Source organism: Siniperca chuatsi, linkage group LG2 (genome assembly GCF_020085105.1).
Source record: "Siniperca chuatsi isolate FFG_IHB_CAS linkage group LG2, ASM2008510v1, whole genome shotgun sequence".
NCBI classification, from domain to species: Eukaryota; Metazoa; Chordata; class Actinopteri; order Centrarchiformes; family Sinipercidae; genus Siniperca; species Siniperca chuatsi.
The window spans coordinates 34,116,637-34,130,060 of NC_058043.1; the positions used below are offsets into that span (position 1 = coordinate 34,116,637).

Consider the following 13,424-nt stretch of genomic DNA (forward strand, 5'->3'; position numbering starts at 1 on the left):
CACAGTAATAAGGAAACAGATTTTTGTGAAGTTCCCATAACTCCTGAAAGGTTTAAGATAGAGTTCATTTTAACATTCATGTGATGAGTAAACTGAAACGTTTGTTGTTTAGTTCAATGAGTAACATAATGAAGGACGTCATCAAGATTGCTCTCTATGTTAATCATGCTTATTACGGAAGAATATTTGGTAGCTTTATTCAATCCTGTTTCATAAAAATTAACATAATAAAATAAATTAACATAATTAACAGAACAAGGAAACATTTATATTTAACGTATGCACAAACTGTTTAAAATATTCATATATATATAATAATAATACACAGCAAAATATTCACTGTCCATGTATTTTATTGGATTTCCTACATTATCTGCTCCTGGCATCTAAAGCATGATTAACATTTTTATGGTTATGTTATGGTTACATAGGCAACTCCAAGCACATGGTTAAGGTCAAGGAAATGATGTTAGGGAGATTGTGTCCTTGCTTAATTACTGAGACGGGACATGTTGACTTTTTCAGTTACCTACACTCACCCATCCACCAACCTCTATGACTTCTGTGCAGTATTTAAGTGCCGGTCACATCAGAAATTGACAGCAAAGGAGTGTTTCTCACTAAAAGGAATTGTGTGTATCCTTGATGTCCGACAGACATGTTGAATGCATTTCTTTCCTCATAAGATATTTGCAAAGCAGATTATTTAAATACATTTAAATCGTGCGTTGTTTTCGTCCTTGAGTGCTTGCTAGCAGTCATCTTCCTTGCCTTTGCTGGCACCTTGCTGCATTTCTTTGTGCATTACCACTACCCACTGTTGATCAGCGAAATAGAAACCAGAGTCAGGATTGTGTCTTGCTTTGACGGCGTCCTGGTGCGTGTGCATGATACAAACCAAACCAGGACCCACTCATTGCTCCATAGCACTACAAGTGGTCAAAATCTCCACAGGGTACCTTATTTGCACCCTCCACTCCTGTCTTAGCATTGACTGCAAACCATGTTTGGATCTCTTTTGTGGAGCAGTGGAGCAGTTTATACTACGAAATTAACTTTTTGACTCACCAAGGGGACTGGTAGATGAAAAAATCCACCGGCCAAGTATATTTTTTTACCTTTTTGTGTCACATATACATTCATTTCAGTGCATTTCATTAATCTAATAAGGTATTATGTTGAATACAAACTTAAAGAGGCCAGAGCAAAATTTGAAGCAAAATTATTACAGTTAATCAGTTCAAGCCTGAATGCAACTCAACATGTCCTATTAAATGTACCTAAGGATCAAAGATGAAAGTAATGGGTCAGACACAGGACTTACTGTGGACACAGGAGAGCAGGGTTCATTTCCTGTGTGAAACCAATAATCAACATTGATTGTTTTAAGGAAGTAGTTATTTTAACCCAAACCAAACCAAACCATCTTTTCCTAAACCTAACCAAGTAGTTTTGGTGCCTAAACCTAACCAAACTGCGACCGTCACCTGAACTGTTTCTCAGCAGGCTTTATTTTGAAAGTCTAACCGGACGCTGCAGGGTGAGAACGTGTTGAAAACGTGACACTGCCACAGTGGACCGGCGTGTGTATTACACACTTTGCCGTGATACCGGGTTGCAGCAAACCCCCGGGAACAGCGCTGGGCTTTGAAGCCAATTTGACATAGCGGCCAAACTGTGGAATTACAACAGACCCCACCGATCATCACAATTACATTGATACAAAGCTGATTTCACTGTTATGAACAATGGTGTTATTAAGCCCAAAGGCTCTCACACTTCCTAGATAAAAAAAGATAATATTGCCATTATGTTCTCGCTACAGTCCATGAAACCAAAAGGCACGGCAGAATAAGCGGTTGAGGCTTTGCCACACACTGTTTTGTTCAGCGTTCCCACGTTCCTTATTATGCTTATGTGTTACAAGGCCTGTTTGTTTTTCCATTCCTTGATCTGCTCCTGGGGGATAAGGAGATATAGGCCATGAACGTGCTGTGAAGCGCTTCTTTCAGCCTATCAGCACAGAGCCTGTGGTGTTGGTGGCAATGCACAGCGCAGTAAAGTGGCCCAGTTGAACAGCCTTCCCTGTAATGTAAATCCCAGCACTCAGCACTCGAAGGTGTGATGAACTGCAATAATTAATCGTGAGGTTGCCTCCATTTTTTTGAGGCAGGCCTCATTACATAGTATGAGACGGGCAGTGGACACCATCAATAATGAAATCTTTATATTTATTACTGAAGCTTATAAATATCTCTCCCTCTAGACTTCAATGATGTGATGCTGGTGAGATAAATGAGATGGAGAGAATGATAGAGGGAGGGGCGCTACAGCAAAGCTGATTTCCAAAGGCCTTACACTGAAGCAGCAAAGGTTAATTGGATTTTGTCAACATGATATTGTCAGGCAATGTTTAATACTCTCAGATCACCACTTGTACGCCATTGTTTAATTTTCTTCTTTGGAGAAAATAATGGTTTCATGTTGTCATAATCAGTGCACGACAACTTTATGAACCTATCAGGATCTGACAATGCCCTCTGAGACTGTTTGTGCAAGAGCAAGGCCTTGTTGTTCCTTGATTTTTTTCTGGAATAGTAGAAGAAAATAACATAATTCATAGACTAATATGGAAATACCTTAGGATATCCAACATTAGATAATTATGTCCCTCTCCGTGTTGAGTAATACCATGAGCAAGCATGCTTACCGAATCTGGGACGTAACACACGCTATCCAGCAAAAAGAGAAAGATTTGGATTTCCACATTATATAAAGCAAAACCGCTTAAACCTGCTTTTTGAGAAGCACGGCAGAGTTTCTGTTACATAACTAACGGAAGTACACACCACTCATCCATCAGGAGGAAGTGAAGAGGGGGGAGGGTTTGTCCCTGGGATTTGTGTCAACAGAAAAAGGTTTCTACACTCACTAGCTTAGTGCTGTGTGTTATAGCAAGGCTCAGACACTCCTGTGTTTGTGTTTATCTCTTTCTCGTCTGGAAGCCTTTGGTTTGCACTGAGCCCTGATGGATAGTGCTGGAGTGCAACAGCGCAGGACTGTTTCCACATGAACTGACCTTGTTGCATTGTGCTGATTAAGAGAGGGGAGTGTACAGTATTGACTCTTCACCAACACCATCACCCCTGAAACCTGACCCCCCTCCCTCAGGAAACCAAATGCAGATGGTTGTTTTTGTGCACAGTCAGTTTGCCTGCACTGATACATGACCCTGAGAGGGAATAACGCACTGACATAACCTGTGTTCACTCCTCCCGAGCCTGCAGTGTGAGGCCGGACATGCCATTTTCAACATGTGTGTACTGTAGCTCCAACATAAAATACTACTCTAGCATGTACAGATACAGCAACATATGTGTTCACTGTCTCCAGCAGTCATGTTCCAGAGGCATCACATTGTATTACCATGTAAAGTACTGATCCATGACATTTTCAAAATGTCCACTGTGCTATTATTCCCTGTCAGACTGCTGTGGAAAAACAGCGATAGGCCAACCACAAAGAGAAGAGCGTATACACACTTAACTGACAGAAAATCCAAAGACGTCACTACTTGATTGACAGGCTGTTTTATGGAACCCCAAAGTGTTCAATATTGAATACATAAAAAAGACATGATATAAATGATCATATGAATAAATTGTGTAAAATATATAAATGAACCAACACTTTGTTTATTTACAGCAGCAGCTACAGTAGATCCTTGATTCAGAATTACTTTGACATTGTTGTTGCTCTAGCTAACAGGAGCTAAATGGCTAATTCTGGTAGCAGTTGTTGAGCTTGCTATCTTAAGAGGCTGGGGGCATGTGATTGGCTGAAAGGTGAGTGGGTGGTGACTGTTGACAATACCACTGCCATGAAAAGTGACATTATGAAATAAAAAGTGCCATGAAAAAAGTATCATTATTAAATAAAAACAGACTTTTGAAAAAGGGAATTTTGAAATAGAAATGTCTAACATGAAATAAAGATGAAGTCCTATAAAACTGTTATTATGAAAATAAGTGATAAAATAACATTTTAGAATTATGAGTTGCTTTTAATAATTTCTTAAAATATTTGAATAAATTGTGTTATTTACATATTTTACACAATTTATTCATATGACTATTTATTTCATAATTACTTATGTATTTATTTAATATTGAACACTTTGGTTTACTGCATTGAAAATCCCCCAAAATATACTGCATTGAAATTGGAGTCGATAAAAATGAATAAAAGCTTCACTAATCAATTAATAATTTATCATTTTTTGCTTCTTTCATTTACTAATTGGTTCAGTTTCATGCCACAGAAGGCAGCTGTTGTCAGTAAAATGGCTCTGATTTTCCTCAGGGGTTGGTGGAGACCCTAAACAGCTCAAAGACAGTGAATATTGGAGTTCCATTAATGACAGAAACAACTCCAAGTGAATACTAACACTATGTCTGCTAGATGTGTAAGTGGGCAACTATTTGCTAACATGCTAGCCAAATTTTGTCAGGCAACAATTAGTCAGGGCTGTTGGTTTCTTCTGGCCAGGTTGTCTAAGGGGTCCATTGCCCAAGTGGCCAGTAGTTAACTAATAACTAAAATAACTAATTACAACTACTTTTATTAGTTATTGAGTAGATTTTTCATGCAGCAACTCTGACCCTTTTTTAATCAAAGCTGCACTAGGAATTACAGAATAGCATACAGATCTGGCTTGTGTGGGAGGGTTCAACACGGTTTCCTTTATAAGTAAGTCTCTTCTTGCTAAGATGATTGTGGTCGCCAGCTTGGGGAGCTTCACTGAACTGAAAAGATCATTTGGTAAACGGTACACATATTAATGGTTTCAATCAATCAGTTTTGGCACTCAAGTTACTATTACTACAAGCTAGTAAAAGTTTTGTTCATTCATTTTTCAATAAGTAATCTTAGTTCTATAGAATACTTGTTAAGTTCTTCATAGTGACAGTAACAACACTAAACTTAAGCTCATTGTCATTTTGACATTTATTAACTGTAGCTGTGGGCCTTTCCTAAACCACAGCAGACACAGTGTCTCTGTACTGACTTTGTGTGTGTGTGTGTGTGTGTGTGTGTGTGTGTGTGTGTGTGTGTGTTTTCCAGCATAAGCACCATTATTAAGCTCAATTAGTCCTTGAAACCACTTTGCCAGCCCTCTGACAGTTTAGAAGTTTTGGGAGCCGGAGTGTTTAGAGATTGGCAGTATGTAAGCAGAGAACCTGCACTCCAGTGATAACAGGAAGCTTATATGGCAGGCAGTGGGAAATCTCCATCCAGCACTTAACCTCCATGGAAGAGAGATTATTACTGGCAGCTCTGGGTCGCAATAGAGCACAACCCATTTGTCCTTGGGGGCACGTTTATCCATATGGCACACTGCTGTTAGATTTACATTTTACACAGGGTCTTTCCATCACAAGCTGCATCACATTGCAATGAGTTGAAGGATTTACGATTTACGTTTTAGAGGGCAACTACTGGGTTGTTAAATTTGTTTTATCTCTCAGTCGAGATGACATATCAAATAATTTCAGACATACTTATTATTAACTAGATAACACTTTAATGTTGAGCACTGCTTTTCTATGTATATGTATGTATATATATATAGTTTGAATATTTTAAAGTGACACCATGATGCTACTAACAAAATATGATATTAATGATTGTATGGCTTTTCATATTCCTCAGTGTTAAAAATGATCATCCCAAAAGCACATACTGTGTGCTCTGTCTGTCTTGGTCTGCTCCAGCATTTGTCACTAGGTGTGTCTCTTGATGGTCCCTGATTGCTGCAGGGATGTAAAAGTCATTTGAATGAGCAGCTAATTAAAGTTTAGCTGTTGTGCTTAACACCAAAGCAAGTTCATTTCAGGAGATTCATGATGTTTCATTTCATACTACTCTTAAACAGATCCTTTAAACTATATACATGAATGTTTGGCAATGTATGTCAGAAGTAAAAGTGAAGAAATGAATTCATTTCTAACTCATTCCGAGACTCCATAATACACCAGGACTACAGGAAGGAAATTGTTAATAGTGTTTTATTTGGTGGAAAACAGTTTTGACCCTCTCTTTGACCCACGGAGACGCAAGAAGGCCAAACACAAATGTATCTTTGAAAATTATAGTTCCTGGAAACTCTGACATGTAAATATGTCTTTTATCTTTATCCTAAACACACTGCAGCAGCCACCCGATTCATTTTACTGCATAGCTGTTTACCGTCTTGCTATTATAAACTATTAAAACTCATCAGTGAGCCGCTCTGTTGCACTGGGTGACATGTTCCTTCATCACCATGAACACACACTCTGTAGTTTATTCTGACTCCCCACACACCGTCCTGCTGCCCCAAACACTCGCTACAGCACCACATGTGGATTCATCCGCCGCTGGAAATAGTCCCCAGCAAATGCACTATTTCCTCCTCTTAAAAACTACAGTGACAGGCTGTTTTTGGACATTAATGAGCATATTTTTAATGAAACTACATATTTGTGACCTGTTGTTAAGGATTTACTGTATAACTTGAGACAGACAAATTGTTGGTTTTGGTCTTTTCATTGGATTTGTTGACAATAAGAAAAATATGGAATAATAACCTTATCCTTTAACCATCTATCTATAGATAATATAATAAAAATGAAAAGGATATAAATAAATGTTATAAAAAAAATCATTAAAATTTAATATATTAATCTGCAAGAGCCACTTAGTACGGCTGTGGCTTGGTGGGAGAGCGGGTCGTCCACCAATCGGATGGTCGGCGGGTCGATGCCGGCTTCCCCCAGCCCTCATGTCGCCCAAATAACTGGAGCCTCTTGGAGGGGTTGGCCAAAGTGCCAGTGCTTGTTGGCGAGAGTGTCTGATCACATTAAACCCACAGTATTCTTCTCCACAGTCATCATCCCTTCAGGGCTGAACCATCGTTGCTATGTCTTGTTCTTTTCTCAGGCTAATCAGAGCGATCCCTTTAATGCTTGTTTTTATATCAGCCTTTACCAACCCTCTTGAAGTTAATGCTCCCTCAGCTGTCCACCGTGAAGGTTTATGAGTTCATCAAGACCAACTTAAATGCTCATTAATTCCCAGATGACAAGCGCCAAAGTCCCAGACAGATGTGAGCATCTGGGTTTTTAGTTTTGCACTAGCGCTGCCACTTTGCAGAGCTCTTCTGATAATAGCAGAAAATGTTCTGTCTCTCTGTGTGATTGTGTTGATGCTTGTGTGCCTATCAGACACATGTTTTCGCTGCTTTTAGAAGAGAATGCGTTTGAAAAAAATAAAATCAATTTGAGGAGAATTACTTTGCAAGGACTCTTTTTCCCAGGAAAGAACACAAGACATTTCCCTGTGAAAATAGGAAACTTGGGAAAATCTAAAAACACTTTGCAAGGTAACTCTCCCTGGCAGTGTGTTTGCTGATGTTGGAGCTTGTGATGTGTTGTGAATGTACTGTAGGACTGGCCTCAGTACTGTCAGCTGACAATGTTGGTCAGCAGCAGAGAGCAGGCCATGGTCGTCCAAAGGCAGCACATTATCTAGTGTACCAGTCGGCATCAGTCCGCACTGGGGGTTGCTTCAATGACAAGTGGCTGCTTCTTTCATTACTCAGCCAGGTGTAGCAATTAGGCACCAAGAGGAGATGTATAGGTGGTTTATTTATGGCCAGTCCTCCATTCACCCTGACGGCCATGTCCTGCCCCTCCCTCCCCTCTGCTCTGCGTGACTTGTTCTTTTTGTCCAGTAAAGGTTTGTGTGGACTTTGCTCCCTGCTCGTGGGATCATTTTAACTTATACAGTATATATATATATATATATATATATATATATATATAAACACCTCCAAAGGTGGTAGAGAATGACCGAGCCAAGATCCTGTGGGACTTCCAGATCCAGACTGACAGAATGGTAATGGCGAACCAGCCTGACATCGTGGTGGTGGACAAACAGCAGAGGAAAGCCGTTGTGGTTGCCATGGCGATACCAAGCGATGGCAACATCAGGAGAAAGGAACATGAGAAACTAGAGAAGTACCAAGGGCTCAGAGAAGAGCTGGAGAAGGCCTGGAAGGTGAAGGCAACAGTGGTGCCCGTGGTCATCGGAGCACTCGGGGCAGTGACCCCCAAACTGGAGGAGCGGCTACAGCAGATCCCTGGAAGAACACCAGACATCTCGGTCCAGAAGAGTGCAGTACTGGGAACAGCAAAGATACTGCGCAGAACCCTCAAGCTCCCAGGCCTCTGGTAGAGGACCCGAGCTCGAAGGATGAGACCACCCGCGGGGGGTGAAGGACAAAGTTATAGATAGATAGATATATAGATATGTGTGTGTGTGTGTGTGTGTGTGTGTGTGTGTATATATATATTGCATTTGTCCCAAACAAGTTGACAAAAAGTTGACCCTCCTCACCAGAAAATGACAGCATTGCTCATTTGTTCACATACTTAAACTGACCTAAAAGTGTGCGTTTTCTTGCAAATAATGTCTGTTGTTCATCTCACTATTGGAGAGAACACATTCTGTATATATCAAATGATTAAAAGTGAACTGTTCATTGTGTGACACAGAGTTTACTCAGGTGTGTAGAGTATATAAAGGGCTTTTTTTTGAAAAATCTCAGAGATCATCACTTTCTTTCCACATACAGACTTCAATGTCACCTTAAGTAAAATATCTGCACTAGACAGCTTTTACCTGTTTGTTCCTGTGTTGTGTGCAATACTGTCATTTACCTGTTAAAATATGACACCATGTATTGTTGGCAATTCCTGTGCTGGAACTTCAGTGATTTGACCGGGAAGGTCATTATGCTAACAAGTTAGATAACAGAAAGTTATTCTAATCTGCTTCCTCTTGTCTTGTGCTTCCTTCCTGTTCATATCTGTTCTCCACAGCCTCTGTTGTTGTCTCACATTACACTCAGTCTGGTACATTCTAATCATGTGTCATCTCCTGCCTCTCTCTCTCCTCCTCCCCCTCCTCCTCTCTCTGCTCCCTACCTGGCACTGAGCTGTGTGTGCTGATTCAGCCCGTTGTGATAATGCATATATGAGAGTTCCCGGCCCTGATTTGAAGGCATTAAAAGGCTGCAGGCAGTGGACAGAAGTAATCTCTCTTTCTGCCAAATGCAACCTTCAGCAGTAGAAGTGTGCTGATGGACCCCTCTCTGGTATACAGTACGCCGCAATTCATGCTGCAACAGAAACGTGCCATCGTCCATGCATTGCCTGCTGTCTGATTTTGAATATAAATACACTACTATATTTTCTTGATGAAATGTGCATTTTGAACCGCTTCAATGTGCCTCTCTCTTTTTATGTTGCAGGCGACACTTCTCATTGCCTGTAGAAGTCTCAGAGATCCCTCTAAACCTTATTGCCCCTCCATGTAGAAGAAGTTACCCCTGTCGCAAATGGAAGTCTGCATCTTTTGGGTAAATCAAAGGGTTTTTATTTTAGTCACCTTTTCTTCATCAGACCACTTTCTAAGCCCATTTCCTGACAGTCTATCTCATTACAACAGTTTCTGTGCTGGTGCTATCGTTTACAGTATCACTTATCACTTTATCAGCCTGATAAAACCTCAAATTTCTGACCCTGCGCCATTCCCCATGTTGGTGTTGAGTGTTTCTGTTTGTCAGTCTTTTCCTTTTCCTCGTGAAGACTTCCACTGCCTACTGTGCACAAGCCGGTGGGTGGCCTCCTCAGCCTCCAAATCCACTCAGATAGAAAATGAACAACGCCCATCACAACCACAGACGTGAAGTAGAAGCGCAGTAGGGGAAAGGACTACTTTCTGAGATAGAGCTGGCAGAACAGACCCCTGTGATGACACAATTCTTCCTTCAGATTGCCTCTATCTTTCAGGATTACTTCACGAGTGGTGAAAGAGTTGAAGGATATTTTAGAAAATGAGTGACAAGCCTTTCTGTACTGGTATAACTTAGATTATTGAGAGCAGCGTGTTTGCATAAAGCATCTTGCGGCACACAGTACAGTATTGCCCTGCCTGGCTGTCCATGCAGCCACCCTCCTCTCTTTGGATGCTTTTCCGTGGAGTTCATTACAGCTGCTCAGCTAGGCCCTGAGAGCTCCTCTGCAAATGAGGAGAGATGGGGAGAGATGAAAACCCTGAGAGCGTTGAGCAGTGGGACATAGGCTTCAAAAGCTTCATGGCAATTTCAAAGGGTTTTTTTTCTTGATGCTGCACTCGCTATATCTGTCGAGTATCCAGCACTGAGCTTGAGAGCAATTCTAAAAGCAGGTTTGTTGGGGCGGGGGGGGTACAAAAATATCACCCTATAGGCTTTTGCCCGGGGAGGAAGGAGATAGTGAAAGTCCTAATGAGTCGTGTTTGTTCACCATGTTTATTGACTATAATTAGCCATGGAGATGAAGAGAGTAAAAAGAATGCCTGCTAAACACTTGTGATTACAGTGAGGTCTTGAGCTGTCCCGCTCTATTAGAAAGTATTTGGCAAAGAACATGAAGAACAAGTGCACATCAATTACAAATGCCCAGGGAGTTGTGTTCTGAATGACGTTTAGGTCAAGCTGGAACTTACAATAGGAGGTAGGTGTGTAGATTAGATAATGAATGCAATTATGTTAAACCCCTGAGAGGCATGGAGGAAGTGACACATTGCTGCAGGTAAAATCAACAACATGCTGCTGTACAGTGAAGCAGCTTTAGAGACAGATTATTGGGCTTTTATATTTGGCAAATATAAGATTTTTTCTCAAAGGATTTATGGTGATTCAAACTGTGAGAATACGCAGAGAACTGTTTTCATTCTGTTGTAGCACTTAAGTAGAAGGTATACAATTTTAACTTACATTAAAGCTGCATTAATTGATTTTGTTGGCTAGTTATAAGCAGCCCAACAAGCTGTAAACACAACATTAACATATTATCATCTGACATAGTTGTCTAGTTGCCTATTTACACACCCAGCAAACACGGAGCAACATTAGCCGTCATTTGGAGTCGTGTTTCTGGCCACTTAACAAACCAATATCCACTCCCTTTTTGCTCAGGTTTGATCTCCAACATCTACTGAAAAATAGCTTGCTCTTTAGCAGCTAAATGCTCCACTAGCTCCACCAGGTAGTCGCCAACGTTGTCTGTCTGCTGTGTGGTGCTGTTTTTTTCCTTGAAAACTGCTGCTGCTAGAAACAAGGGCCGTAGAACCAAAACAATGAGCTGAAAGATGCTAAAACACATCATAGAGCGGAGGGGAACTGCAGAGTTGGGTTATATTCTCGGTGGGTTTATCACTGGAAGCAACATCTTTCACATTACACATATTAATTTTAATACGAAAATATTGATTGGTGCAGCTTTAAAATGCACAATTAATGTATTTGATTGATCTTAAGTAGCTTGTGTATTTAACTGATTATTTAAAGTTGATCTTGTTTTAAAAGCAAAATATGTGTTTATGTATGCCTTAAAAGGCATGATGAAGGTGAGCAAAAATTGTGGATATTTTTGGACAAGTCAATAAGGTCTCCAAATGAAATACTAAGGCATTCAAAGTGGTTTCTAAGTCAGAAGTTGGAGATACATGTAAAAACTGGAAGCACTTTATACTTACATTGCCTTTCAAGGCTCCTGCCTGTAAGTAATTACAATGATGTAGCACTATTTGAGCAAGGTCTTCCATATTCTATAAGATATACAAAAACAGGCCAAATTAGTTTCATTTAATTCTGTGTAGAATAATTTCAGACTTCCATCGTCAGTGGACATCCATAAAATGTCTAACCAAGTGTAAAACAATTAACTGGACTGGTTACTAAATTGAAATGTGCCGTGTTTCTGACAAAGCAGGGCCAATAGTAGAATTAATCACTGCTAGAATTGCTAAGACAAGATGCAATGCAAAAGAAAACAAAACGATCAAGTTCACAATGAAAAGGACAAAAATAACTGTTGTGTCCAAGGTCGAGAATGAACTTTAAACTTCAGCTTTTAAGCCAACATGGACAACAGGTCCTTTAAGCGCTGAAAAAATAGACATTTTAAACTCTACTACAATTCTATGACAACTGGGCAAACGCCATCTGCTGATGAGGATCATGTGATATACAGTGTTGGGGAGTAGCAGCACTACACTAGTTTAACTACATTTCCCAGTAGCAGCCAGGTAGCAGTGGTTTCGTTGGTTTGACGGTATAGAGCAGAGAGAGGGCGTGTCAGCAGCCGTCAGTGGGCTGTGAGCTGGTCTGGTCCCGGTCCACTCACATTCTGCTCCATTCTGTGGATCCCCTACTGCAGGAGGGGCAGTTAGACACTAAAGAGCCAAAAATCAGCCTTCCCCAACACGAGTGATATGATCGAAAGCTCCAGAACAGCTACTCAATGGACCTTGTGGTGAGACTGTTTTCTCAACTGTTCTTTCCAAGGTCAAGAATGAACTTTGGAACTCAACTATAAATATAGTTTGGTCATATTGAGAAACCTCATGCTGTAGTTTACAATAACTTTGTCAGACTATCCATCATTATAGGAAATATGTTCATTCATTTGAATACTTGAAGCAGTACATGTATTATGTTCTGTAAGTAAGTGTAAAGCATTGGCTGTAACGGTTAGCTCTATTCTGTTTGTGTTCGTGGACGTGCTGTACAGGTGTAATGTTTGCCAATGTGGTCCCTCAGATTAACCAGGCTCTGTCTCAACATACTGTATTGCCAGACTTGAAAAACACAGTAAGTTTTAAAAAAAAAACCTTTTTAACTCTTTTCCTTTTGATCTGGTGTTTTGATCACTGTGAAGCTAAGTGAGGGTAACTGCAGGCTTTCAAAGCCTTCCAACGTCTGATGTTAGTGTGGTTGTCTTCGGTCTTTGTATTTGTCACTATTGTCTCTCTCAGTGGTGTAAGGTGCAGATTACTTCCAGTTTGTGCTCCATTGGATGGTATGAATCAGAAGGCAGGTAGTCATCTGTGTAAATGACTTTTCTATAAATCTCAATATTAACTTATTAACTAACTACTCCCTCTCTTCATCCATGCACACCATGTCTACAATGGTGGACACCAATGAACCTGTTCTGCTGTCATGTTTCTCCTTGCACTTGAAATATCTTGCCTTCAAGCAAAAATCCAACTAAGAGAACACCTGGTCTGGGTTAAGTTTCAGTCTGTTCTGTCCTGATGTCCCTCTTACTGTCTGCACTGCTGATGTCACAGCACATATGCTGTCATCAGCTTCCATTTTGATTCATTGAAACTTGCAGTCAAAGTCCCCAAAGTTTTGTATTTAAGGTATAGTGTCACTAAGCAGGATAGTGGTCAAATATTTGTAGATGTTGTACAGTTTGTAGCCAAATTGTTTGTGTATTTGGCATAGCCTGTGTGTACAGCACACTATGGTTGTCAATTGCCTCTTT

General features: G+C 40.4%; 1 protein-coding gene across 1 annotated transcript in view; it reads left to right on the forward strand.

Annotated features, from left to right (window-relative positions):
* iqsec1b (IQ motif and Sec7 domain ArfGEF 1b) overlaps positions 1–13,424 on the forward strand; it is a 208,351-nt gene that overhangs the window by 59,097 nt on the left and 135,830 nt on the right. Inside the window, 1 exon segment of the mRNA XM_044220473.1 lies at positions 9,356–9,463. Coding sequence (XP_044076408.1) covers positions 9,356–9,463 — 108 coding nt within the window.